The 26,824-nt window shown below is 37.2% G+C and overlaps 1 protein-coding gene across 1 annotated transcript in view; it reads left to right on the top strand.

The window, feature by feature from the left end:
• KIAA1549 (KIAA1549 ortholog) overlaps window positions 1-26,824 on the top strand; it is a 169,923-nt gene that overhangs the window by 111,738 nt on the left and 31,361 nt on the right. The window contains exons 11-16 of the mRNA XM_069087317.1: window positions 3,980-4,176; window positions 6,578-6,693; window positions 9,633-9,838; window positions 12,699-12,922; window positions 13,958-14,102; window positions 18,601-18,921. Coding sequence (XP_068943418.1) covers window positions 3,980-4,176; window positions 6,578-6,693; window positions 9,633-9,838; window positions 12,699-12,922; window positions 13,958-14,102; window positions 18,601-18,921 — 1,209 coding nt within the window. The remainder of the gene's footprint in view (window positions 1-3,979; window positions 4,177-6,577; window positions 6,694-9,632; window positions 9,839-12,698; window positions 12,923-13,957; window positions 14,103-18,600; window positions 18,922-26,824) is intronic.

The raw sequence follows: 26,824 nt of genomic DNA, 5'->3' as shown, positions 1-26,824 counted from the left end.
AGTGTAATGCTTACTGTGAGAGGGGACAATCAATCATTAAGCAATTATTATGTGCCTACTATATGCTAGACACTGTACTGAGTCCTGTAGCAACAGAGCCCAAAACAAGACCTTCCCTGTCCTCAAGTAGTTTATATTCTATTATGAATATTAATGTAAATAATATAATCAGTATAATATTGATATAAATATTAAAGAGTTAACATTGATATAAACATTAATATTTAAAATCAAAGTGAATAATATAACTTTAGTTTCACTGACAGTGGAAGTAATTGAATTATTTTTAATTAATTAAGATTAATAATTTCAATAATTGAATAATACAGATTGTATTATAGACCAAATAATGAGGATGAAATTGGGCCAGAAATGTTAAATAAAATGGGGCAAAGGACAAAAATCCACTAAGAGACCAGCAAAACATTTAAATTGAAATGTGGAGATAAGGATAACTGACTTCCCACAGCATATGTAGGTGTTGACAGGTTCTGGTTAGTTTATAGGAACTAGTAAACAAAGGACCAGCATCTGAGTAAACTACGTTGTAATGATCATCACAGAACAGTTAAAGTGAGCCCTCTCAGTGAATGAATAAAGAAAAAGCATTTATTTATTAAGCACTTGCTGTGTGCCCAGCACTGTGCTGTAAAAGCTGCAGAGGCAGTCCCAGAAGAAATTCAAGGAGTTTGCATTTTAATAGGGAAGATAACAAATGGGGAGCAGTGGCTGGGGACTGGGATGCATATCTAAAAAGTTGCAGTGACAGTTAATGGGACTATAGCAAATAAGTTAATAGGATAGATCCCAGGAACCATGTCAGAAGCCATTTGACATTGTTTCCAGAACTGGGAGGTATGTGAGAGGAAAAGGGGTCTCTGTTGTGGTCATTTTTTTTTTTTTTTGCTTTTTGGAGGGGGGAAGGAAAGGCAATTGGAGTTAAGTGACTTGCCCAAGGTCAAACAGCTAGTATGTGTCATGGGTCTGAGATTGGATTTGAACTCAGGTCTCCTGACTTCAGGGCCAGTGCCCTATCCACTGCACCACCTGGCCACCACCTCTGTTGTGGTCATTGGTAAGACTGTGGAGGAGATGACCAAGAGTAGAGAGAAGAAGCATGAGATTAATTCATTTTTAGGAAAGAGAACAATAAAAAAGCATACATTAAGCGGAAAAATGGGTAAAAATAAAGAAACTTGAAACCTAAGCCTTCTATAAAAAGAGTAGATCCATATACCTTTTGACTCTATGATGTTTTACAGTTGATGCGGGCTTCCAGTAGAGATTGGACTAGATGACCTCTTAGGTTCCTTCTAGTTTTGATTAATCTGTAGTTCTGTGAACATCTTGTACGAATATTCAAGCTGAATTTTAAAAATTTTTCTGTAACTAAAAAATCATTCATGTGGAGCCTCTTGAATGTTATACAGAAAGTCAGATTTGGAGTTGAAAAGGAGAAATTGCAGAGGTCAAACTAATTATTTGTGAGTTAAGGTGGAACAAGCTTTAGACCAATAGCCATTATATCTGAATTCTGGTCTTGGTCACTAAATATTTTTTTACTAGAACAGTATCCTTTCTGGGCCTCAGTATCCTTGTGTGTAAAATATGGGAGTTGGATAATCCAGTTAAATCATCTAAAATCCCTTGCAGCTCTATAGAAACACTGTATAGTTAGAAAAGCACTTTACTTAAATTCTATTTGATTTGTAGCTTTAAACAACTCTTTGTGATAGGTGATGCAGTTATTATCCCCATTTTTCAGATGAAGAAACTGAGGCTAAAAGCTGTTAAGCAACTTGCCAAGATCACATAGAACTGTGATACTGGGTGGGAGAGACCCACTACTGAACATGTTGCTGTTGGAAATAGATCAAATGTACTTTAACAGGCACTGGTAAATAAATTGGATGTTTTAGACCAATTCCCCTTTGAAAATCTCCACTTCTTTGTGTGACACAAAACTCTCCTTGCTCTTAGGCCACTTTTCTGTCTCCCCTCTTCCTGATTCCTTGCTGTTTGTGTTCCCCAAGTTTCAGTCATGTCCCCATATTCATCTCCCTCAATAAATACTGCAACTATCACCTCTCTGCAGATGACTCCCAATCTGTATTTCCAGTCTAACCTCCTCTTTGCAAGCTCTATTTCTATCTCCCACACTGGCTCCCATATGTGATTGAATAGGTCAGCTGGACCAGGTTAGGTACGAATTTAAGTAATAATTCAGAATGATTTTCCCATGTGTAAACTCCAGGTGAGTAGAATCATGGGATTTCGTAATTGGAAGTAAAATCGAGGCAGCTAGGTAACTCAGTGGATAGAGTGCTACAACTGGAGTGAGAAAAACCTGATTTCAGATATGTCCTCAGAAACTAACTGTGTGACTCTGGGCAAGTCACTTAACCTCTGTTTGTCTCATTTTCCTCATCTGTAAAATAGGGATGTTAATGACAGCTACCTCTCAGAGTTTCTGTGAGGATCAGATGAGATAACATATGGAAAGAGCTTTATAAACCTTAAAGCATGACATAAATGTTATTATTGTTTTATTATTATCCTTATTATTTGCTTCAAACATAATGTGTTGAAATCCAAAATCTGACTCTGATATTATCCTTCAAACTAGTTTTTGTTCCTTACTTTTATTATTATCCTTGCTTCAGTCACTGGTGCGCAGTGGTAGACTCACCTTTGAACTTCTCGCTCCTTCACTTGTGATTATTCATTTATCAAGTGTTTCTGTGCTATCCATTCTTTTTGGTTTCCATTGCTATCACTGCAGTGCGTGTCTGTCTCCTCATAGCAGCTAATAAAGGCATGTAGCCTCCTAACTTGTCTTTTTCTCCTCCAGTCTGGTCTCCACATTTCTATCAGATTTATCTGCTGAACACTCCTCTCAATAGGTTGTTTACTTCAGAAATTTTCTCCATCACCTGTAGGGCAAAGTTCAGACTCCTTAGCCTGTCTGACCTGCCTCTCCAGCTTTGTGCTTTTCCAACAGGAACCCTTCAGTCCAGCTAGTCTGTTCTGCTTAGTCCCCCTGAACATGACTTGATTCTACCTTTTCTCATGATATTCCTCTTGCTTAGTGTCTTTTCCCTTCCTCTTTTGTTTGGCAAATACCCTGCTACCCTTTGAGGACCCACTCTAGTCCCAACATTTCCAGGCAGCTTTCTTAAACCAATCTACCCTATAAGTGAATATCACTTGTTTATATCACTTGAATTATCATTCTATCACATGATATTTCAGGATATCTTTTGTATTCTTAAGTTATAATATTACCAGAGCACCTAGATGACATGTTGGATAGAGCTAGTGGATAGTGTCACTGACACTATCAGTAGAACCTGAGTTCAAACCTGTCCTCAGACACATGCTAGCTATGTGACCCTGAACAAGTCACTTAACCCTGATTGCTTCCCCCAAAACTCCAAACTTAAAATATTACTTAACTTTGGTATCAAGACTTAGTTTTTCATGTTTATTTCTCCCAAGATGGGAAGAGCTAGATTAAAATCTTACCTTAGAAACTCAGTAACTTAAAACTTGCTGTGTGACCTTGGGCAAGTCACTTAACCCCAATTGCCCTACCCTCCCCCTTCCAAAAAAAAATTTAGTAACTGTGTGATAATGGGAAGGTTATTTAACCTCTCTAGCCTTGTTTCCTCATCTGTAAAATGAGGGAGTTGGACTCAAAATCCAAGATCCCCCTTCCTGCTCCAAATCTATCATCCTATTATCATCTTTTACAAGACTGTGAATTCTTTGAAAGTTTGGATTTGTGTATCTACTTTAGTACTTAACACAATGTCATGTGCATGAATAGTTGCTTAATTGTTTTTTTCCTAGGACTGGGACTAACATTTGGTTTGCTGCTTGGTACTCTTTCCAGCAAACATCACTTCTCTTTTGTATTCAACTTTTTGTATTACAGATTGACTATTTCCTTTTACCTGTGTTTTTCCTTTGTTAATAGCTTCAGATCCCTAGTGTGAAGGGTTTCGATTTTGCTAAGCAGCATCTGGGTCAACACAATAAAGATGACATATTGATTATTCATGAGCCAGCACCGCTGCCAGGACCAGTGAAGGATAACACTACTCCTTCTGAAAATGGAGATGTGCCAAGCCCCAAGTCAAAGCTCTCTTCAAAGAACATCCGTCACAGAGGAAGGTTATTATTGGACATTTCTGTATACTGCTTTATATGCTGCAGAGTATTTTACTCTTAAATTTGTTAAAGTTTAATACTTGGTGAGCCAAAGGCACTTACCTCCTTGAATATTACATGAGGGAAATCAAAACAAGGCAATTAATTGACTTATATATGTTACCCAACACCTCACAAAAAATTGTTATTGTAACAGATTGCCAAAAGAAGTCTTGTAGCCTTCTTTAGTGAAAGTGTTTAAGAATATGCCAGATATCTGGGACAGTTTGGATACTTAGTGGCAGGAATTTGAACTAGATCTTGGGTTGACCAGTCCTGGTAAGCATGCCAGAAAGTGACTTACTGCATCAACTGCTCTCTTGGGCTTTGTCATCCTGCCCATATGTTACAATTACCATGTTTCCTCTTTCCTCTTCTTTTCCAAAATATTATGTCATGGAGATTCCCTGATTCTCCTAAAAACCACCTTTCCCCTCCCTCCATCAATGGATAACACCATGAGAATGTTGCTGGCAGATTAACTCATCCCTGAAAGTCCCTTCTTTCCAATCGGCTTCTATGGAAAGAAGCAGGGGTTGGTTTGCTAGGGGCAATGTTTTAAATTGGAAGGTGAGAGGTTCTATTTATGTTTAACTCTGATTTAATAATAATAATAATAATAATAATAAGTGACATTTACATATTGCTCTTAGCATATTTTCATCTTAGCACTTTTCATCTTTTCTCACTGCAAGTGAATCATAACACTTTGGACTTTGGATAGTATAGTCTCTTTGGCTCAAACACAGGACTTAAATTGACTGCTCTGTTTATGATGGCAGAGATAGAGAATTTGGAATTAACCTGGGATGACAAAATGATGCATTTTTAGTTCCAAGTTGTCAGAAAACTTTCCCAGTGGATTCAGGTCTAATTTCAGTATTTTAATTGAAGTCAGAATGTGACCTTAAAAAGGGTTAAATGACAAGGCATTAGTTGCTTACATAGTTGTCAACTTAAGAATAAATTAATTAAGAATCATTTAATAAGCTGATGGAATTTTAATTTCAAATGCAAAGCATTTGTTGCAAAAAAATGTTCCCCTCCGACAGATATCAGCCTAAGCATCTAGTCACATATGCTCAATAGTTTATGTAACAAGTTATGATATGTGAATATGCTTAAGAAATTATGAAGGGGGATGATTTAAGAGAAACATGGGAAAACTCATGAACTGATGCAAAGTGAAATGAGAAGAACCAGGAGAACAATTTACATAATGACTCCAACATTGTAAAGATGATCAACTCTGAAAAACTTAGTAATTCTGATCAACATAATGACCAACCACAAATTCCAAAGGTCTCATGATGAAACATGCTTTCTACATCCAGATAGAGAATTGATAAAATCAAAAGTGAAGATTGAAGCATATTTTCTTCTCTTTCTTTCATTTTCTTGTTTTCTTGAGGGGGGGAGGGAAACACATGGCTAATGAGGAATTTTGTTTTGAATGACTATACATATTTGTAGTGGGTTTTGTTTTTCTTGCCTTTTCGGTAGTTGGGGGAGGGGGAAGGATTGAGAAAGAATTTGGAACCAAATATAAAATTGAATTTAGAAGAATAAATAAAATCAGCAGTTACAAAAAATAGCTCATGTAGCATTCCAGAATCCCTTGGAGATTTCGGAATATCCTAGTACTTTTCATTGCAGCAAACACCGGGAAACTCCAGGTTCTAGAGGTAACGACTAACCCAGATTTTTGCCTAGTTTGTAATATATTGAGAATTCAACTACTTCAGCTTTGCGTACAAAGCATCTAAATTTTCCTTTGGCAACCAGCACTGCTCTAGTGGTACAGATATTGAGTAAGGAGATAGTCCAGGGTAAACTCAGCCTAACCCCAATGACCTGAAAGAGCCAAGGGAGGCTGTTTGTTCTGGGTGGTCTGGAACTGAGTTCCCCTTCCAATAGATCTAGATCTTTAGAATGACTCCAGGATTAACCTGGCCTTTCAAGCCTTGGTAATTCAATACCAGATAAGAATCTCTAGGTCTACTTTGATCTGACCCATATCCAGAGCTTGGGTTTAGTAACTGGTTATATGCCAGATAGTACAATGTTGTAGCTTCTAATCTGACTGTTTGTGTTCCAGGATTTGCCAGGGTGCAATTAGCTGAATAGTGTGGTATGCTGTATCAGTCCAAAATGTTAGTTTAACCAGGCAGATGTACGCTACTGAGTAATTTCAAAATGATGAGTAATGTCTATAAAGTTGTTAAAGTGGTCATTAATGCACTCATACAGTATTTTTTTTAGAATAATTGTGGCACTGCCTAAACGTGCTTATGTTTTGAGTCTGTTTGGCACATATCAAACAATGTGTAACCATTTTTTTTGATGACTTACCTTGTTTTTACAGAATTTCTCCCTCAGATGGTGACTCTACAGTAAGCGAAGAGTCCAGTGAGAGAGAAGCTGGGGAAAAGCCATCAGTAGTTGTCAATGAGGGCAAAGCACGAAGAGCACCTCCAAGTGGTCTGTTCCTATTTTGGTCTTAGAATCAATAATAATAATTTATTTTTTTGCCTTTTGGAGGGCAATTGTAACTTGCCCAAGGTTACATGGCTAGTTTTTTTTTTGTGTGGGTGTTAAGTGTCTGAGTCCAGAACTGAACTCAGGAACCGAACTCTGGTCCTCCTGACTCCGGGGCCGGTGCATTACTCACTGCACCACCTAGCCGCCCCTTCAATAATTATTATTAATAATGATGATAGCTAATATTTATATTCCACTTGGTGGTTTGCAAAGTGCTTTACAAATGTCATTTCATTTGATCCTTGATAGTAATATTAAAGAATTATTAATAATAATATTAGAATTCCAACAAGACAGCATTTCAAAACATTTCAAGCCCTGGAACTTAAAAAAAAATCATTTGACCTGTGAAATAAAATTTCTACTCTTTGCTTAATTTCTCCACACTGAATTACCATCATTATAATAAATATTTATTAAGTGTTTCCTATGTAAGGTACTGTCCTAGGCATTGAGAATATTCAAAAAGTTGGTTTTTTTGGGAGATTAATTCACTATCTTTCATTCCATCATGAAGTTGAAATGTCTAATGTAATAGAATCATAGAGATGAAATGGCCATATTCCAGAACTAAAGTAGGACTCTATCTAAAACTACATTCAGAGAGAAGCATTGTCCTTATTCTCAAAGACCTCCAGAGTTCACTGATTTGCCTCAGGTACCTGGGCTAGTGTTTAACAGCAATCTTGGCAGGAAGGTTTAAAAACAATTACAAACACTGTTTTCTTTGATTTAGCGATTTAAAAGGGGAAATTAACACTTTTTCTCTAATAGGTAAAGCATTAGGAAAGAAAATTTTTTAAAATCGATTTTTATGCGCCCAATAGCAGATAATTATATATTATACATAAAATCTAATTTCTTAAAAAAAAAAAAACCTTATCTTTCAAGCATTCCACCTTGGACCTTGTGCTTGTATGCATTTTCTGACTCCTCTTACTTCTGGCTGCTTCATTGTGCTTCACTTAAGACACTTGAGGGCAGCTAGGTGGCACAGTGAGTAAAGCGCTGGCCCTGGAGTCAGGAGGACCCGAGTTTGGTTCTGGCCTCAGACCCTTAACACCCACACAAAAGAACTAGCTGTGTAACCTTGGGCAAGTTACTTAACCCCAATTGCCCTCCAAAAGGCAAAAAAAGAAAAAAAAAAGAGACACTTGAGAACAGTGTCAGAAACCTTTAGGTATCTATGAAAAGATGTTAATTTTCCTTTTGGTGCTCCTGATTAACCCTGGAATATTTCTTTCAATATACAGAGTTCTTTTTCTAGGGGGAAAGTGGTCTTCTGTTGCCTTTTCCTCTGGCATGAGTCAAAACAAAAAAGTAAGAAAGATTAAACCTAAGCCATGTATGTATGCTCATCTGCAACCTCCCAACTCTCTTTTCTTTTAATTGAAGAGACTGTTTCTTGGGTGGTCAAGTTTGTAATTGCATCTTAATTCTTTCTAGATGATCCTCAAAACTAATAGCTACTGTAGAAGTTATTTTTTATCAGATTGCCCTAGATTACCCAGTAAATAACCTGGTAACTCAGAACTTGTTTCAGGACTCTCAAATGGTATAACTTTTTCTTCTGAATACCTGTAGTTTAAGAAAAACAATCAAACAAACAAAAAACCTAACCAAAAAAAGGATAGCTTAAAAATGAAAACAAAAATTTATCCTTAGGTTTTTGTGTCTCTTTTCTAGGAATAGTTTCGTTTTTAAGATTTTTCTTAGAGAATGCAATGCTTAACCTAGAAGAATTCATGTCTAATTGTGAACTTCATGTCCAGGTAGAAGAGACAGGATGATATGGTATAGTGGTTTAATTAAGCAATGTGAGGTAGTAAACAGAAAGGGTTGGAGACAGGAAGATGTGGATTTGAATCCCCTCTGATACATACTGACTGTGGGATCTTAGGCAAGTCAGTTATTTTCTTAGTGTTCAGGCCATTCTCTAGGACTATAAGTTAAAAAAAATTGCCAGACTGCATTGGTAGAGAAAGTTCTTCAGCAAAACCTTCCCACACTAATGAAATATAAGTTCAGTCTTTAAAAAATTTTTTAAAAATGCATACAAGCACAAGGTCCAAGGTGGAATGCTTGAAAGATAAGGTTTTTTTTTAAGAAATTAGATTTTATGTATAATATATAATTATCTGCTATTGGGCGCATAAAAATCTATTTAAAAAAATTTTCTTTCCTAATGCTTTACCTATTAGAGAAAAAGTGTTAATTTCCCCTTTTAAATCGCTAAATCAAAGAAAACAGTGTTTGTAATTGTTTTTAAACCTTCCTGCCAGGATTGCTGTTAAACACTAGCGCAGGTACCTGAGGCAAATCAGTGAGTATATAACCAATATCAAGTTGCTTGACTTCTCAAGTATGTGGGAGAGGAAGAAGGGGAGGAGAGACTATGGAACTCAGATTTTTCAAAAATGATTGTTAGAAATGTTTTACATATAATTGGGAAATACTTAATGAAATAAATTAAAAAAATTTTTTTTTAATGTGGAAGCAACAGGATAGTGCTGTGAAAAGAACATAGGACTTAGGATTCAGAAGACCTGGGTTTGAATCTCAGCCTGACTATTCACTCAGTAGTTGTGTGATCTTGGATAGATCACTAGTTTCTTCATTGGTACATTATACATCAAGCACTGTGACATCTAGAAGAGGGAAGATTTGGGGGGATTAGGGACAACCTTCTTGAAAGCCCTCAAATAACATGCCAGGTGATCAACTTTACCTACACTCCTAGAACTTGAGTGATCTAACAAAAGACTTGATTCATTAGGCTCCATCACAGACATTGAGCCACTCATATTTCTGTTTCCTGTTTTGTTAAGATAATCATCTTTTGCTTTGTGGGGTTTTGTTGATGTTGTTCTTGGTTTTAGGACCACCACTCACCAGCGCTGGAAATGAACAGCCTTCATCAGCATCAATCTTTGAACATGTGGATAGGATATCCCGAACTTCAGAAGCTAGTAGACGGGTCCCCAGTAAGATCCAACTGATTGCCATGCAGCCCATCACAACACCTCCAGTTCAGCACCCAGTGCTGGCTGACCGAGTGGCAGAAACCAACAAAATCAACAAAGAGGTATTTATATTCTTTTAAAAAATGCACATGTGGGGCAGCTAGGTGTCACAGTGAGTAGAGCACTGGCCCTGAAGTCAGGAGGACCTGAGTTCAAATCCGGCCTCAGACACTCAACACAAAAACTAGCCGTGTGGCCTTGGGCGAGTCACTTAACCCCAATTGCCCTCCAAAAAAAATATAGGTATGTGATAGAAATATCTCCTTTATGTTCTAGTTATCATAGCTGGCTAGCATTTATACAGCACTTTAAAGTTTGCAAAGTTCTTTACAAATATTATCTCATTTTATTCTCACAACAACCATGGGAGGTAGATGCTGTTATTATCATCATTGTACAGATAAGGAAATGAGACAGACAGCAGTTAAGAGACTTGTTTAGAGTCACATAGCTAGTAAATTTCTGAGACTACATTTGAACTCAGGTTTTGCTGGTGCAGAGGACAACTAAGTGGCTTGATGGATAGAGTTGCCAGGAGTGTAGGAATACTCATATCCCTGAGTTCAATCTGACTGCAGACACTTGCTAGCTGTGTGATCCTGGGCAAGTCACTTAATCCTGTTTGCCTCAGTTTCCTCATCTGAAAACGAGCTGGAGAAGGAAATGGCAATCCACTCCAGTATCTCTGCTAAGAAAACTCCAACTGGGGTTATAAAGAGTCAGACATAGCTATAAAATGGCTGAACAACAATGACAACAACAACTTCCTGACTCCAGGTTGAGTACTCTTATCTACTGTGCCACCTGACTACCTTTATGCTTTATTCATGCTATTTCATTTGTCTATGTTCTATTATTTGCACATTCACTACATTGTACATGTAGTTATGTCATTGCTCAAAAACAAAGGCATATTAAGAAACTAGCAATACAAAACATTCTATTGACTAATCATTCTGAGCTTTAATTATCCCATTATTTTATAGAAGTTTCTCTTCTCCCGCTCCTGCCCCTGGGTACTATTGAACATAGCAGCTGAAATTGTAGGCCAAATTTGGTAGCTTTCAGGAGGAATTTATTCTGCCTAAATGTGGCATTGGAGGGTACAAAACCAGTTCTAGAAAACTGTCGATCATGTATCCTGTGGAGAGTGTAACCGAGGAGCTGATTCATTTTATAGTACAATAGGCTAACATAACATAACATAACACAACACAACACAACACAACATAACATAACATAACATAACACAACACAACATGCTTCTGCCTATTTTGTATTGCCTGATCCATGGCTAGCAAATCCCTCCAGCTTTACTCCTAGTCCTCAGTTCCCCTAATTCATGTCATTTAGAACCACCTTCTGGCTACACAGAAATCCTTTTCCTTGCCACCTCTTCCCAAATTCTCATTTCTGTTACTATCAGTCCTCTTTCTCCCCAGTTCTATTGAACTGCTCCATTTCCTTCAACTGTTTGAATGCAAGTAAAGTTCAGAAGCCAGGAGCAGGGCCAGGAGAGAATCAAAGGCTGGTGCTCAGAGGGTTACTCAGGCTGGAAAGGCCATAGGGATGACTGGATGTAAGCAATGTGCTATGGCAGCTGACAAAAACTAGGGCCATCTTAGGCTACATTGAGAGGCATGAACTCTCAGGAAAGAGAGAGGGGATTCAAGCTGTGATTTTATTGATATAGAGATGAGGAAGCTTCTTTCCCAGTAAGGCTTGGTGATTTTTTTTTTTGGTTGTCAGAAGTTGCTTTGGGGTGTTGAAAGGTTGGCTAGGATCACATACTTAGTACATATGTGTCAAAGGTAGGACTTGAGTCCAGGTCTTTCTGGCCCTGAGACCAACTCCCTATCCACCAGGTTCTGCTGCTTTTCTAATGTTAATATGTAAGAAATAAACAAACAAAAACACTTTTTACCCTTTAAAGCTATCCAAAAGAGGAATAAGAAACAGTAGGTATAATGTATAAACAGTTGGGGTACAGTGGTATTTTTAAAACATATTTTGGTAGAAATGATTAATAAACAGCCTACCTTGACTTTTTAAAAAAATCTATTCTACTTTAATTTTTAGTTGTGCAATTGCATAAAATTCATTTGGGTGGAAAATTTGTTTTTTTCTCAATTAAAATAATTTTTTCTAGTTGACATATTTTCCTTTGGTATTGTTTCATTTCTTGGAGATAAGATAAAACCATACTTCAAAAGAAGTTCCTAGTCATTTTTTTTATTGTTTGGGTGTTTTCCCTTGATTTGACTACTATTAAAAATGTCAGGGGCAGCCAGGTAGCACAGCAAGTAAGAGCACCAGCTTCAGTGTTGGGATGACCTGGGGATCAAATCCAGGCTCAGATACTTAGCACCACACCCAGAAATAATCCGCCATGTAACCTTGAGCAAGTTACTTAACCCCGATTGCTTAAAAAAAAAAAAGTCTTATTCTTAAATATGATGATACAACTCTTATAAAAAAGATACTTAACATTGGACTTCTGACTACTTTGTCCCTGTTAGATCTGTCCTTTACCAGTGAATAGATATAGAGAGATCAAAGAGTAAACAAAGTATGAGTAGCATAGTTTTTAGGTATGTTTTTTAGGTACAAGGGGGAAATAGGAATCTGTGTATAACAGAGCTTAGAGTCTTTAATGGCCAGCCTCTTTGTTTTGTAGGCTAGGAAACTGAGGCCCATAAAGGTCTGATAGTGTAAATAGGAGAAGATATTGACAGAGCTGGGATTAGGATTTATGCCTCTCCTAGTTTGTCACTCATTCCCTTCTGTTACAGGATTTTTCAGAGATGACAGAAAGATCCATCAAATTGTTGGCAATTGTGTTCTCCTGAGCACAGTTTGCAGAAGACTCATTAGGGACATTAATTCTCTCATATTTTCTCCCCACTTGCTTTTTTACAAAAGATTCAGACAGCCCTTCGGCATAAATCAGAGATTGAACACCACCGAAACAAGATTCGTCTCCGGGCCAAGCGCAGAGGACATTATGATTTCCCTGTGGTTGATGAACTGTCGGCAGGCGACACCAAAGAACGTCATCGTGTATATCGCAGGGCCCAGATGCAGATTGACAAGATCTTGGACCCTGCTGCTAGTGTGCCTACTGTGTTCATAGAACCAAGAAAGAGGTATGATTGGGGAGGATTTGGAAGGTAACTCAGAAAAACCAACAGTGAGAATTGAGTCAGGATCCTTCTGGGTCCCTAACAATGTTTCACAAAACAGAACCAGAGCTAGAACCCAGTGTTCTTGAATGTCTAGTTTTGTCATTGCTAGTACTCTATCCATCTTAAATCTTTCTGTGAATACAGTACTTTTTTCCACCTTGTAATTTGCTTTAAGAAGTTCAGAGTTGGATCATAATACCGTTATCCTAGATGATGCCTTTTTTAGAAAGTCTGCTTTTAGATGTTTTTATGCCCACAAATGCTTTTTGTAATTCTAACAGAAATGTGTATGTCTTGGAATTTAGATAAAGCAATGGTTACCATTAACTTAAAAATTGTTTGACAATATTTTATTTTTCACACTGGGACTGTTGAATTATGAAAATAGCAATAAAAATATTTACTTTTAAAAAGGGGGGTGGGGCATGGTATAATGGGTATTAAGTGGTATAATGGGTAGAATGCCTAACCTAGAGTCAGGAAGATTCATCTTTCTGAGTTAAAATCTGACCTCAGACACTTTTTAGCTGTGTGACCCTGGGCAAGTCACTTAACCCTTTTTGCCTAATGAGTTTCCTCATCTGTAAAATGAGCTGGAGAAGGAAGTTATCTTTTCCAAGAAAACCCTAAATGGGATCATGAAGAGTTGAACATGACTGAACAGCACCAACTTAAAAAACAAACAAACAAACAACTATCCCAGTCTCTAGACCTCATGTTCCTCATCTTGCCAAAATCAGCCCTCCCTCCTCCCTCCTTCTTTGCCTCTGCATATTGGTACTATCATTTGAGAAGTCACCAACAAAAACCTTTGACTCCTCTCTTTCCTTATATCCAACAGTGACCTCATCTAGTCTTCCTTTGAAATGTTCAGATGAATCTCTTCCATCACTAAGTCCTGTGATCTTTCCCTCTCTCCCCATTCTCACCATCCTCATTCAAACTCTCATCATCACCCCATCCATCCAAGTCTAACTCCATTTTTTCTTCCAACAGTTCCCGGACAAAACGTTCTCCGAAGCAGCGTCGGAAGCATCAGATCAATGGCAGCCCGACTGATGCTGAGAAGGATAGACTGATAACAACAGACAGTGATGGCACCTATAAGAGGCCACCAGGAGTGAACAATTCTGCCTATATTGTATGTCCAGTGTGTAGTTTTGTCTTTTAAAGATATATCATTTGGGGATATCTTCTTGGGGCACTAGGGAAAACGCATTGAAGTTCAGCAGAGGGAAAAGAGAATTACTGATAGTGCAGTACCTGCCTTAAGGAGACAAAGAACCCCTCTTTTGGTGGGGTAGTCTCTGTTTATGCAGAGCTGCATGCCAGTGGGTTTGATCACCTGAAGAAATACCATGCTCTATTTTTAACTTTTATGTATTTCTTCCCCTTCATATATTTTCTTCACATTGTCCAGAGTTGGGAATTTTTAATTGTTATTATAACCAGTATTATTATTATTTTTATAGAGAGATAGGAATTCCTAGACATCATCAAATAAGAAATGGTAGAATTTGGATTCCTTTTTAAAAAAAAATCCTAAGTTTAAAATTTATCTCAGTACTGACTCTGTGGCACTGGGCAAATTGCTCAAAAGACAACCTCCTTAAGGCTATACATGTCAGAGAACTTTCTGAGCTGCATTGGTAGAGAGAGTTTCCTCACATGAAATTTCTGAAAGTGTGGTGAAATGAAGTTTCCTAATAGATTCATACAAGGAAACATCTCTAAATGCTGTCACCACAGCTGACTTGATGATGTGTCTCCATTTTCTGAATTTCTCTGAAATGACAGATCCAATACTTATCCCTGTTCCTTTCCTCTTTTTTTATTTAAACTGAGAATCACTCATAGTCATAATCAAAAAGTCACTCAGATGGCAGCAAGGTGACTCAGTGGATATAGCCCCGGTCCGGGAAGACCTGAGTTCAAATCTAGCCTCAGACACTTAACTAGCTGTGTGACCTTAGGCAAGTCACTTAACCCTAATTGCCTCCAAAAAAACAATCACTCATCCTTAGGAGTCATTAGGTATTAAAGAAGAAGCATATAGATTATAATCTATTTTAAAGTGTTAAGAACCTTATTGATACTGGTCTTATATTTAATAAATCATGGTCACTTAAGAATGCCAGCTTCCCTCCCACGTTCCTCCCTCAAGACTTGCTAAATTTAATCCATTATTCATTTTCTTCTATTTCAGCATATGTTTGACACACCTACTGATGATGTTACTTTCCTGTGAGGCCTGAATCCAACTCCAAGAGTTGGAGAACTTACAAATTAGATTTTTTTTTCTTTCTAGATAGAATTTACTGAAGTAGATTCTAAACTATGTTCTCTGAAGATGGAAAAAAAAAAAACTCATCCCTAGCAACTATTGCTTCTCATAATATCTTTTAATTTTTGGAAGGTTTGTTTTTGGCTCTTGATTTCCAGTGAGGTACTCTGATGGAAAGATGGAATACAGCCCCTTCTTTGACATGCCTTCTAGTACAGAGAATATAAGATCCATTTTTTTAACCCATCCAGTTCTGGCCTAGAAGAGCCATAATCAAAATTGTACTTTCCCACATAATTGGAACTAATTGTTTTTTTCTTTTAAAGCAATTGGGGTTAAGTAACTTGCTCAAGGTTTACACGGCCAGTTATTTTGTGTGGGTGTTAAGTATCTGAGGCCGGAACTGATCCCGGGTCTCCCAACTTCGGGGCTGGCCCTCTTTCTCACTGTGCCACCTGGCCGCCCCTATTTGGAACTATTTTTATGTCTGATCTGATTTGGTTTAAGGCTTAGGCTACCAAGGTGTCCATCATTAGCATTCCTCTTCTCCTTTCCCTGAAAATGGAGACACATCATCAAGTCAGCTGTGGTGACAGCATTTAGAGATGTTTCCTTGTATGAATCTATTAGGAAACTTCATTTCACCACACTTTCAGAAAGCACTATTACTAGCTTTCCACCAAGGACTCACTTTTAAAGTCTTGTGGTTGAACAATGCCTATTTTGATCTTAACTTTACTTTCTATCTCCGGTGGTCTGCCTACCGAGTCATCTACTGTCTCTGGAATCATCTCACTTACTTGTTTCATCTTGTTTCTCCAAAGGTGTATTCCTCCTAGCAGCTGTTACACAGTCCCTTCCTTCTTCTTCCCCTACAGTGGGTATTCTTCAGCTAGTCACAAGATTCCCTTTATTATGTTGTCTGTCTGTCCAATTACCTAAAACCTCTATGATTCTCACAAGGGTTTATTAAGCACTCATATAGTTTACTTTTTTGATTGATTGATTGGTCTTGGCCTTCTCTGATTAATTGGGCTAAGAATTTGCTTTTTTTATTGTTGTTGTTTGATCTTCAAATGGGACCTAGAACTTCGATATCTGATAGTCACTTCATTAGCTGTATTTACTTGCCATAACAGGATTTATACTAAGGAAATGTTAGCAGGATCTCCCTTCTCCCCCTCTCCAGCAGCTTTCTAAAGATTCTAAGATCACCACTTTCCATTATAATAGCTCCCAAGGATGATAAATATCTTTGAGAAATAATCTTCCTGGTAAGTAAGGGGGATTTTCCTTCTGAGTGGATTTAACCACTATAATTTCCATGCCTTTCTAAACTATAATTAAAATAAATGCACTGCCCTTAAGTATATGAAGATAACACTACTGTATCATCAATAGGCCTCTTGCTTTAAATTGTTAAACTAATAATAGGGATGGTATGCCCTGGGCCATCCATGTTGTAACATGCATCTGTAAGACTGATAGCAAAGGTGAAGATCTCTGTGTATAGAGAGAATTTTACTTTGTGCCAACCTAGCACAGATATATATAGAGAGTGATTTAAATTTTAAAAAATCTTTGCCTCATAACCATCATGAACTGAATCTCAGAATGCCACTTCTGATGAACTGTCCTAGGTTAACAGAATGCCCTCTTCCTCTGTTCCCTGCCTTCCCTCCCCTACTTAGGGAGAATGGTGTTAGCAAGTTCTTTTGCAGGACATACTACCATTTTACATGCTTCAATTGCAGTGACATTGAATTTTAGTTCATTAGGTTAATATGTAGATAATTCATCTATCGTGGAGTCTAGGAACCCAGGATAGCTCCTAGAAGGAAGCTTCTTTACCTTTTCCTGTGATCAGCACATTAAATAGTTGACCAAGAACATAGTATGGTAACATCTCATTTCTTTAACATCAGTGGGGAATGAAGTATTCCATGACTGAATTTTCTAAGAAACTAAAGCTTATTCCATTAAGCACCAAATTAAAAAAAAATTAAGCAATTTAAAAATGCAAATCTCTGCTTTTTTAGATAAATATGCTGAACACAATTTAACCTTTAGTGCCTAAAAGTCATCCTTCTGGACATCAGCTTTACCACTGTGCTCTATATAATGATACATACTCTTGGGATTTTTATTGAGATATATGGGGAAGTTTGCTCCTACTCTAAAAGGGCTATTTCTTAAATCTTTTTTTAATGCTTATTCTGTTTTGTCCCTCACTGCTAGCCATCATGTGCTGTTAGTATGCTTGTCTTTAATAGCACCTTAGATCATTTCTAATTAGCAGTTTCTGATCTGCAGCCAGATAACTAAGCTTATTAAAATTGTACCTAAAATAGGAGTAAATACGCTCTGAGTGAGAACTTAAGGGACTCTAGTTTTCTCAACTTTAAAACTAGTATAATAATAACCCCTACTTCCAAGGGTTGTTGTGAGGATCAAATGAGATAATATTTGTGAGTCACTTAACACAGTGCCTGCACATAGTAGCTGCCATATACATGTTTTTATTGTTATTATGATTATGACCATTTTCATTATTATAACTCAATGAAGTTTTAATGCATGGACTGTGTGAAATCATTTTGATTAAAAACGTTACTTTTTGCGACCTGCCTTGGCTATATTTCATATAGCTAAGTTTCCCAAACAAGTGAACTCCCAGATTATTGAAGTGGTAACTTTTTTTTTTTAGTCTAATCTCTCTCAGGATAGTCTGCCATTGTTAGTTCCTTTTTTTTTGTAAATACTATTTTATTTTTTCCAATTACATGTAAAGATAGAGTTTAACATTCATTTGCTAACTCCATATTTATTGCTCTTACAGAGAAAGAACATATTACTGATCAATAAAAAAACTTACGTTTCTGAAAAACTAATTTTCTTTTTTTAATTTTTTTGAATTAAATTTAATGTTTATTTTTAGTTTACATCATTCATTTCCACAAGATTTTGAGTTACAAATTTTCTCCCCATTTCCCCCCTACCCACCACCCCAAAACAGTGATCCCACTGAATATCCCCTCCCCCAATCTGCTGTCTCCTATATCTTCCCCCATGCCTCCTCCAACTTTCCAGTAGAGCACGGTGGATCTCTATGCCCCAGTGCCTGTGTATCTGATTTCCCAGTTGCATGTAAAATAATAATAATATATATATTTTTTAAGCATTTGATTTTAAAACTTTGAATTCCAGATCATTGTTAGTTCTTATATCCATTGTAAAAGCTCTTTCCAGTGTTTATAAAAAAACAAATCTCAATTGACAATTAGATTTGGACCTAGAATTTTTAGAGTCAATATGTCTGATTGTATCTTTCCTTTTTTTTTTTCTTTCTGTGTAGTCAGATCCTGACTTGCCTGCAGAGCCTCAGTCACCTTCCTCTACTGACCTAGGGAAATATCCAGGCTTACCTTTCCCTGCTTCCCAGTATATCCCACCCAAGCCATCTATTGAAGAAGCAAGACAGACAATGCATTCCCTCTTGGATGATGCCTTTGCTCTGGTAGCTCCCAGTAGCCAAGCAATTCAGCCTTCTTCTGTTGCCGCACCTGGGATCACGTCAGGCCTCCAAGTCAACAGTGCTCCTGCCCAAGAAGAGCGGCGAGCCACCCAGTGGGGCTCCTTCTATGGCCCAGCACAGACAGCCAGCAATCCGTGCAGTGTGAGTGGCAATCTTTTGGGCAAGATGGCTGAGTTGAGATGATAGCCAATGCTTTTCTTTTTACTTTCAGGATCTGTAGATCAGATCTCTGGTGGCATTTGGCAATAACCAGAGACTGGAAAGTGTCTCTTTATTCACTATGTTTTTTCTTGTTCATGTGAAAGATTCCCTCAATGCTAGAGGGTCCTAACTTTTTTTTCAGGTTGTTCTTATTACTGTTTTAATAAGGATATCATCTTGGGTTCTCCCAGCAGTGCTGAAATGAAGATAGGATAGGTGTAGAGTGATATTCTCCTTTGCATATAGAAAAAAAATGCAATCTGAAGGGTTTGCTCAAAAGTATTCATGTCTCTTGTTTAGGCTACTGTCAACTAGACACGGACCCTCTGTGGTCCCAGAAGCCTAGGCAGTCTAAAGCCGGCAAAATTCAACTATCTATGACTCACCTGTGGTGATGTCTAGTGTGTAGAATAAATGAACATCTTTGCTCACGTTCCTTAACACCAATCCTGTGGGTTGAACAAAAAATCCCTATCTTAATTGGGGTTTTATTTACTGTTTGTTTGTTTTTTGCTCTCTAATGGTTAAAATCTACAGAAATGAATATTGACTAGCAAATTTAGAATCTGCCCAGTCAAGGTATTGTGTAAAGCAGTTCTGTATTCTTCCCAATAGTACCAGGATTGGCAGCTTGATCTAGAAGAAGGAGCATTGCATAACCTGGATTCAGCCCTAGAACTGTATCTTAGCTTTTTACTGTGTGGTGCTTTGGTATTTTACCATTAATCGTTAAAATTTTTAAAAATATATTCAGCCAGTTCGTGGGGTTGTACATTTAGAGTGGGAAGAGACATTTCCATCTAGATAGACCTTTCATCTTCCACATGAGGAAACTAAAAGCCAGAGTAGTTAAATGCTGTTCTTCCCTTTTGGCTCAGGAAGAGATATAGTAAGGAAGTGATGCTTGCATTGTTTTCTACTAATTTGAGATGAAATGATTTCATCAAGAGGTGACTCAGGGGAGCAGCTATGTGGTAGCAATTCTAATTTGTACCCCAATTTAGCCATTGTATTTGGTTCTTCTCATTTTGATACATATTCTGGCAAAGCTGCATGGAATGAAACAATCTAGCTGTGATGTGTAGGCACAAAAATAGACTTATGTTTATAGGGCACACTCTCTAAACAATGACTATTTCCTCCTAGACACTATTCCTACAATTGAGTAGATGGCCATGAGGTAGACAAAATACTTGATGAAGTCAATATTATTTTTTGCATAGATCAACAAAAAATTTTAAGGAATATAAATATTGAATTATTACATAATGACTACCCATGTTGCAGAACTCTAAAGAAAAAATGCTGTAGCACAAGATTAAAAGATATGGGAGGGGCAGCTAGGTGGCACAGTGAATATAGCAAATGCCCTGGAGTCAGGAGGACCTGAGTTCAAATTTGGCCTCAGACACTAAACAGAAAAAAAAACTATCCATGTGACTTTGGGTAAGTCACTTAACCCCAATTGCCCTCCAAAAACCAAACAAAACAAAAAAACAAATAAATAAAAGATATAGGAGGGGTGGCTAGGTGGCACAGTGAATAAAGCAAATGAGTCAGGAGAACCTGAGTTCAAATCTGGCCTCAGATACTTAACATTTACTAGCTGTGTGACCTTAGAAAAGTCACTTAACCCCAATTGCCCCTCCAAAAAAAAAAGATATAGGACACAGAATTTTAATTGGTAGTGGTCTATGCTAAGATTTACAATAACCAATTGGTATTCTGCTTGATCTTCACTTCACTTTGCTCTGCACAAAGGAAAACATTCCATTGGCTTTCTGTTCTGGCATTTGAGGCTTATTCACAGCTTCTGGGTGCATGTTCACTTCTGTCCATGGTGTACAGCAGAGGTGTTCAACTTGCAGGCAGGTGTGATTTTCTAAGTCAATATGCTGCCCACAGAGATCTGTTTCTATTTGAGTTTGACAAACAATGGTGTGAAGGACAAGGATTCTGGACTCGGAGTCTGAATGGTTTCCAATCCTTCCTCTGCTATTTATCAGCCGTTACTTTGGAGAAGTTCTTTGCCTTGCTTACCTTGAAATGCCCTCATCTGTAAAATGTGGATAACCATACCTGTAGCATCTACCTTCCTAGAGTTGTGTGACGATGAGATAATTATGTGATAATTACGAGATGATGAGATAATTAATGTATCCAAAGTGTTTTGCAGCCTTAAAGCACTTTATAAATTTCAACTTTTATCTTCAGCTTGTTGTTTCATCAAGTCCCAAATTTCACCCTAACAGAAAGAAATTTGTAACTACTAAAAGAATTTAACCTGACCATTCACATGGGAAAGACCAAGTGAAAAGAAGACATCTATTGCTGAGATTATAATGTGCAGTTGGAAGGACAATTAAGACCTTGTCTTTCAGCATGTACATCCAGGACAGATGTTACATACCAATAATTAGTTAGAACTAGTGTTAAAAGGAGAGCAAGCTAGATTCCTTCAGGAAATTGAAACGCTCCTTTTTAAATACCCCCAACATCTATCAGAAACAAAGGCCCATATTTTTAATGCCAATATTCTATTTTATTATTATATGACTGTAACACTGTAGTCTCCAGAACAAAAAATAAAATGCATATCACATAGAGGACAGTAGAGAACTAAATACATGGTGGTTATAAGCAGGCTGCCTCCTAACCAATGGGAAACCTTAAAGAACAGAAATTCTACTAAAATATATCTAATTGATGTCATCAGAGACATGTATTTTGTAAGAAGAGAACATGAATTGGCCATATAGCAGGGAAGTGGGATAGCAGGACAGCAGCTGAAGTGCTCCATTGGTATCCTTGTGTATGTATCTGCAGAAAGAGGAACTGAGGAGAGGAAATGGCCAAGATCCACAGAATGGAAATAAATGGGGGGTTGTGATGTGGATCACTGGAGGGAACATTAAAATCCGTGAGATAATGGGATAAAGTTTGAGTATTTGAGAGTAATTTTGTATGAGAACATATATAGTAGAGGAGATGTGGAAGTGGTCTTGGAATAAGGAAGACTTAGAATTCCTTAAAACTGAGTGACAGAGGAGTTATAATGGCAAAGGGAGTTTGCCTATAGAGTTACCTCTACAAATTAATCCATTGATTGAGGATCTTCCCCTCACAAAAAAAAGACATTCCCATACAATGAAGTTTCTTTAGTCTACAGATTTTGACATTTTGCTTTCAGCAACATCCCCTTTCTGGTAATCACTTTTTTAAATCTAATATTACAACAAAGAGCTTTTTTCTAAACCAGGAATGCCTTTTTTCCCTCTCTTACCTTTTTAACACACTTGAACATAAGGGAGTGGTTTTAAAACAAAATTATATATAGGTTTGTTCACCAGATTCCTTTCAGGTTATCCTTTTGTTAAGTATAGGGAAATCAGTCCTGTGGTTATAGAACATGGTAGAAAAAAGTTCTAGTTGTCTCTTAAGAAATTATTTGAAACCTCTGATTGAAGCTTTATCTTGTTAGTTTGATCATCAGAAAAATAGAAACATTGGGTGTATCTGGTTGCACCTAAAAGAATTGTCTTAAAAGTTTCTGTTTGCTACTTGAGGGAAAACCCAGCCTTTGTTCCCTGTGAGTACAATAAAGTCACAGAAATTGGGATTTCAAGATATCTTCTGTTCCCACATGAACTTTGGTTATTGTTTATCTACTTTCACACATCATTGCTTGTTAACCCAAGCTGTCAGTTGGGCAAATACTGAGTCATTCCGCTGGATAGATCATCTTTCCATTTCTGTGAGTAAAATGAATTTGTCTTCTAGAAAGATTTTATGTTAGTGTCAGGCAAGGAACTTGTGAGAATCCTTAGAGTGCTTCATGAGCAAATCTTCTTTCCAGACATTTTCACCTAAGTCCATCTCATTTAGGTGCTGTTAAAATTGTTTTTCCCCATCCTCTGCCCAAATCTACCCCTTCTATTATGATGAAAGAGGATTAGGCAATAATAGCAGCAGCAGCAACAACACAACTAGCTCTTTAAGTTCACAAAGTGCTTTACCAGTATTTTCACAACTCGGGGAGGCAGGTGTTAATATCCGCATTTTACAGATGAGGATATTGAAACTGAAAGAAGTTAAATGACTTGCCCAAAGTTACACAACTAGCAAATCTCTGAGGCAGGATTTGAACCCAGGACTTTCTAACTCTCAATCCTATATTCTGTCCATCTTGTGCTCAGACCAGTCCTCCAAATCTCTGACAATAATGTTAAATTTTTGTCATTCAATTGTGTCCAGCTCTTTGTGACGTCATTCGGGGTTTTGTTGGCCAGATGTTGGAGTGATTTGCCATTTTCTTCTCTAGTGCCTTTTACAAATGAGGAAAGTGAGGTAAACAGGGTTAAGTGACTTGCCTAGGGTCATATCCATTCTTTGTACCGTATCATCTCATCCACTGAGAGTACAGTTTTGCTTTTTTAGTCCTTTATTAGCTTCTTGTATCATTAGAAGGGATACATAAGCAGTATGTAGAAGGAAATAGTCATTTCTCCATTAATACTCTTAAGAAAAGTCATTGAAAAAGAAACAAAAAAAAAAAAGAAAAGGCATTGACTACTGTTGTGTTACAACAGTGAAATAAATGATAATTTAAAAAAAATTTTATTTCACTTAGTTTTTCCCTTTATCAAAAATTCCCAGACTCTCCATGTTTAAATTTCAAGACTTTTAAAAAAATTGTTTCATAGTTGAATTTATTTGAAAGCTCATCTTTTCCTGGCAAAATACATATATATATATATATATATATATTAATATAGTTATTTATAGGGTTACAGTAGATTAATTATAAGATGCCTTCCAGCTCCAAAAAAAAATGATGTACTGAATTCATTGAATCATATCCTGCTAAGTATAGTGCATGCTTCCCATTGTTGTGGAAGAAATATCATTACTATCAATAACTTTGGTTTGGATTTCAGTGCTCTCCTTGTATAGTGTGATTAAACCATTTTAAGTTCTTATTTCTTTTAAAAAATGTTTAGTGTTGTTAAGTTCTGTATTTAGGATACAAGCACCCTTAGAAAACAGTTTTGATAATTCTCTCTGATGTACTACTCTGATTCTTCTGGTGTCGATAATTAAACCAAATATCTATCCAAGACATGTAAAAGTTATAGGTTGCTAATAAGTTAAATAATGTTCCTTGCTTTGAAGTTTCAAAGTCAATTCATTTAAGGAAACCAGGAAGTTGAAGGTAGAAAGGGTTAATTTCTCTTATAAAAGGGCAAGATGAAAGAAAAACCTGCGATTAAGAACAGTATAGTCATGAGGACTTTTGTACTTTCTGTCCAGTGATATCCAAATCGCTATAACCTCTCTCTCTCTCTTTTTTTCTTTCACCTAACACATGGATAGAACAAAGAATAGGAACAAGTAGCTAGCTAAGAAAGCAGTATATTTATTTGTAGTCTGGTATGTTCTTCTTTGAACTAGCTGAGTCACAGAAAGACGGGGAAGATAGTGAGCAATTCCTGGTTGAGTACCTGCTCATGGCAGTTTCACAACTCTTATTAAGGAAATAACAACCAGAAATTTTGTGATGTTACTACAAGGTTTCTGATACCATCCTAGCCTGAAATAGCAAAATTATGTTAGAGGATCTGAGTTTAAGCTAATAATAAAAGGTGAAATTACAAAGAAATATTTGAGTTTGAGGCCATCCCATGTGAAGTCCCTCTTCTATGACTCATAATATTCCTCTAACAAGGGGTTAGCTCTACCTATGATTGATGGAGATCTGGACTAAAAAGGAAGAGATAATAAGTGGTGCTTGGTGAAACTGATTCATTCTGCCACAAAACTGTTTGATTCTGGAAATTGATATTAGTACTGGTAAAGAGTTTTGAATGTGGTTACAGCTGAAACAGCTTGTTTTACAGCTGAAACCAAGATGGATGGATTGTTTTCTAGATACTGTAACACAACCACCTAGTTTTCTATGATGATAGTGCTTGGTTAGTCATCTCAATCATGCCTTGGACCCATATATGTACCCTCTGCACATGAATCCTGGCTACAAATGTTCCCTAAGTATGTGTCTCTCTATGTGTGACTCTGTATGGCCACTGATGTTTTTGTGGGATGGTATGTTCCAGATTTATAGAGCAGATGTTTTGTTGCTATTTTTCTTACTATGCCATTTCAGTCAGTCAATGTCTTTGCTTTGAGCTAATTGTTGAAAATGATACACATTGGTGAAGACTTGTGAGCTGTAATTTTAGGAGTCTGAACCCACAAAGTATCTTGAATCCAGGGGTTGTCATCCCTTGGAGCACCCAACTTTCAAGTGTGACTTGGAAGACATTGCTCCTGGGGCACTACACTGTGAATCCTTTCCAGTTCTAATGTACGGTCCCATAATCCTATGAACCTAGACTTTATCACAAGCAGCATTGGAGAATTATGTCTGAGTCCCTCACACCTTGCCATTGACACATTACTCCCTCATCAGTTAAAGTATACTGCAGTGTTCCAGTGAAATCTGTTGCTTTGATGAGATTATTCCCCACTGTGATGCGAATCCCATCCCATGCATGTTGCTCTACTTTTTTGACTCTTGTCCTTCCATGTCTTCAGAGAGGGTCCAACCAACATGCTGGGGTTCTCTTGGTATTGTGAGGATACCAGCAAAGCATACAGGCTAAAGCGTCCTTCACTCTTGTCATGGGATGGTTCCATCTTTTTTTTTTTAAGATATCCTTTTCTTTTTTTTTTTTTAAGCAATAGGGGTTAAGTAACTTGCTCAAGGTTACACGGCCAGTTATTTCTGGGTGTGGTGCTGAGTATCTGAGCCTGGATTTGATCCAGGTCATCCCGACACTGGAGCCGGTGCTCTTACTCGCTGAGCCACCTGGCCGCCCCTAAGATATCCTTTTCACCACTTCTCCTTTTTAAATTCTCATTTGTCATATGTCACAACTGTCTTATTCCTACTATGTACCTCCCCATTGCATGTTGGGTTATCTTCAGCCAAACTCCCAAGTGCAGCCAGAATCAAATTAAAATGTAATTGGGAAATGTTTAACAAAATAAATAAAAATAGGGTACAACATAGAGAATGTTAATTTGTGTTTTTCTGAGTCAATATATGACTGCAGTGTTCCATTTCGATTTGAGCTTGGCACCACTGATCTAGACAGTAGACATTCTTCATCCACTTGGTTTTTCTTGTGAGACCCAATTCTTCTGAGTGATTATAGATATCATTGAAGAGACTTTATTAGATTACAGAGCTTGATGCAATCAGTTCAGTGCTCTTTTCAAAAAGATGCATCTGGAAGACCTCACTATCTATATGAAATCTCTTTTCGACTTAGAATCAGCAATTAGTGACTCTGTCTCTGTTTTATGCCTTATTGATGTATTAATGATCAGAGGGTTGTGCTACCTCTTTTCTTATATTGTTTGTGTAATTTTGACAGTAGACATTTTGTTGTCTACTTTTAGTAAACCTTTAAGGCAAGGTTAATTATTATTAAATTAATTAATTAATCCATTGGTTGAGGATCTTCCCTTCATGAAAAAGACATTACCATGCAGTGAAGTTTCTTTAGTATTACAGGTATTGACATTTTGCTTTCAGCAACATTTACTTTGTAATCATTTTTTAAAAATCTAATATCACAACAAAGAGCTTTTTTTCCAAGCCAGTAATACCTTTCCCCCCTCTCTAACCTTTTTAACACACTTGAACATAAGGGAGTCGGTTTTTTGTGTTGTTTTTTTTTTTTTGAGGGCTGGGCAATTGGGGTTAAGTAACTTGCCCAAGGTCACATGGCTAGTAATTGTTAAGTGTCTGAGGCTGGATTTGAACTCAGGTCCTCCT

The sequence above is a fragment of the Petaurus breviceps genome, unplaced genomic scaffold (genome assembly GCF_028583685.1).
Source record: "Petaurus breviceps papuanus isolate PSGF00001 unplaced genomic scaffold, PetGlider_PUasm1.0 181, whole genome shotgun sequence".
Taxonomy (NCBI): Eukaryota; Metazoa; Chordata; class Mammalia; order Diprotodontia; family Petauridae; genus Petaurus; species Petaurus breviceps.
The sequence above is the reverse complement of the archived record's forward strand: the minus strand, read 5'-3'. Positions and strand labels throughout refer to the sequence as shown.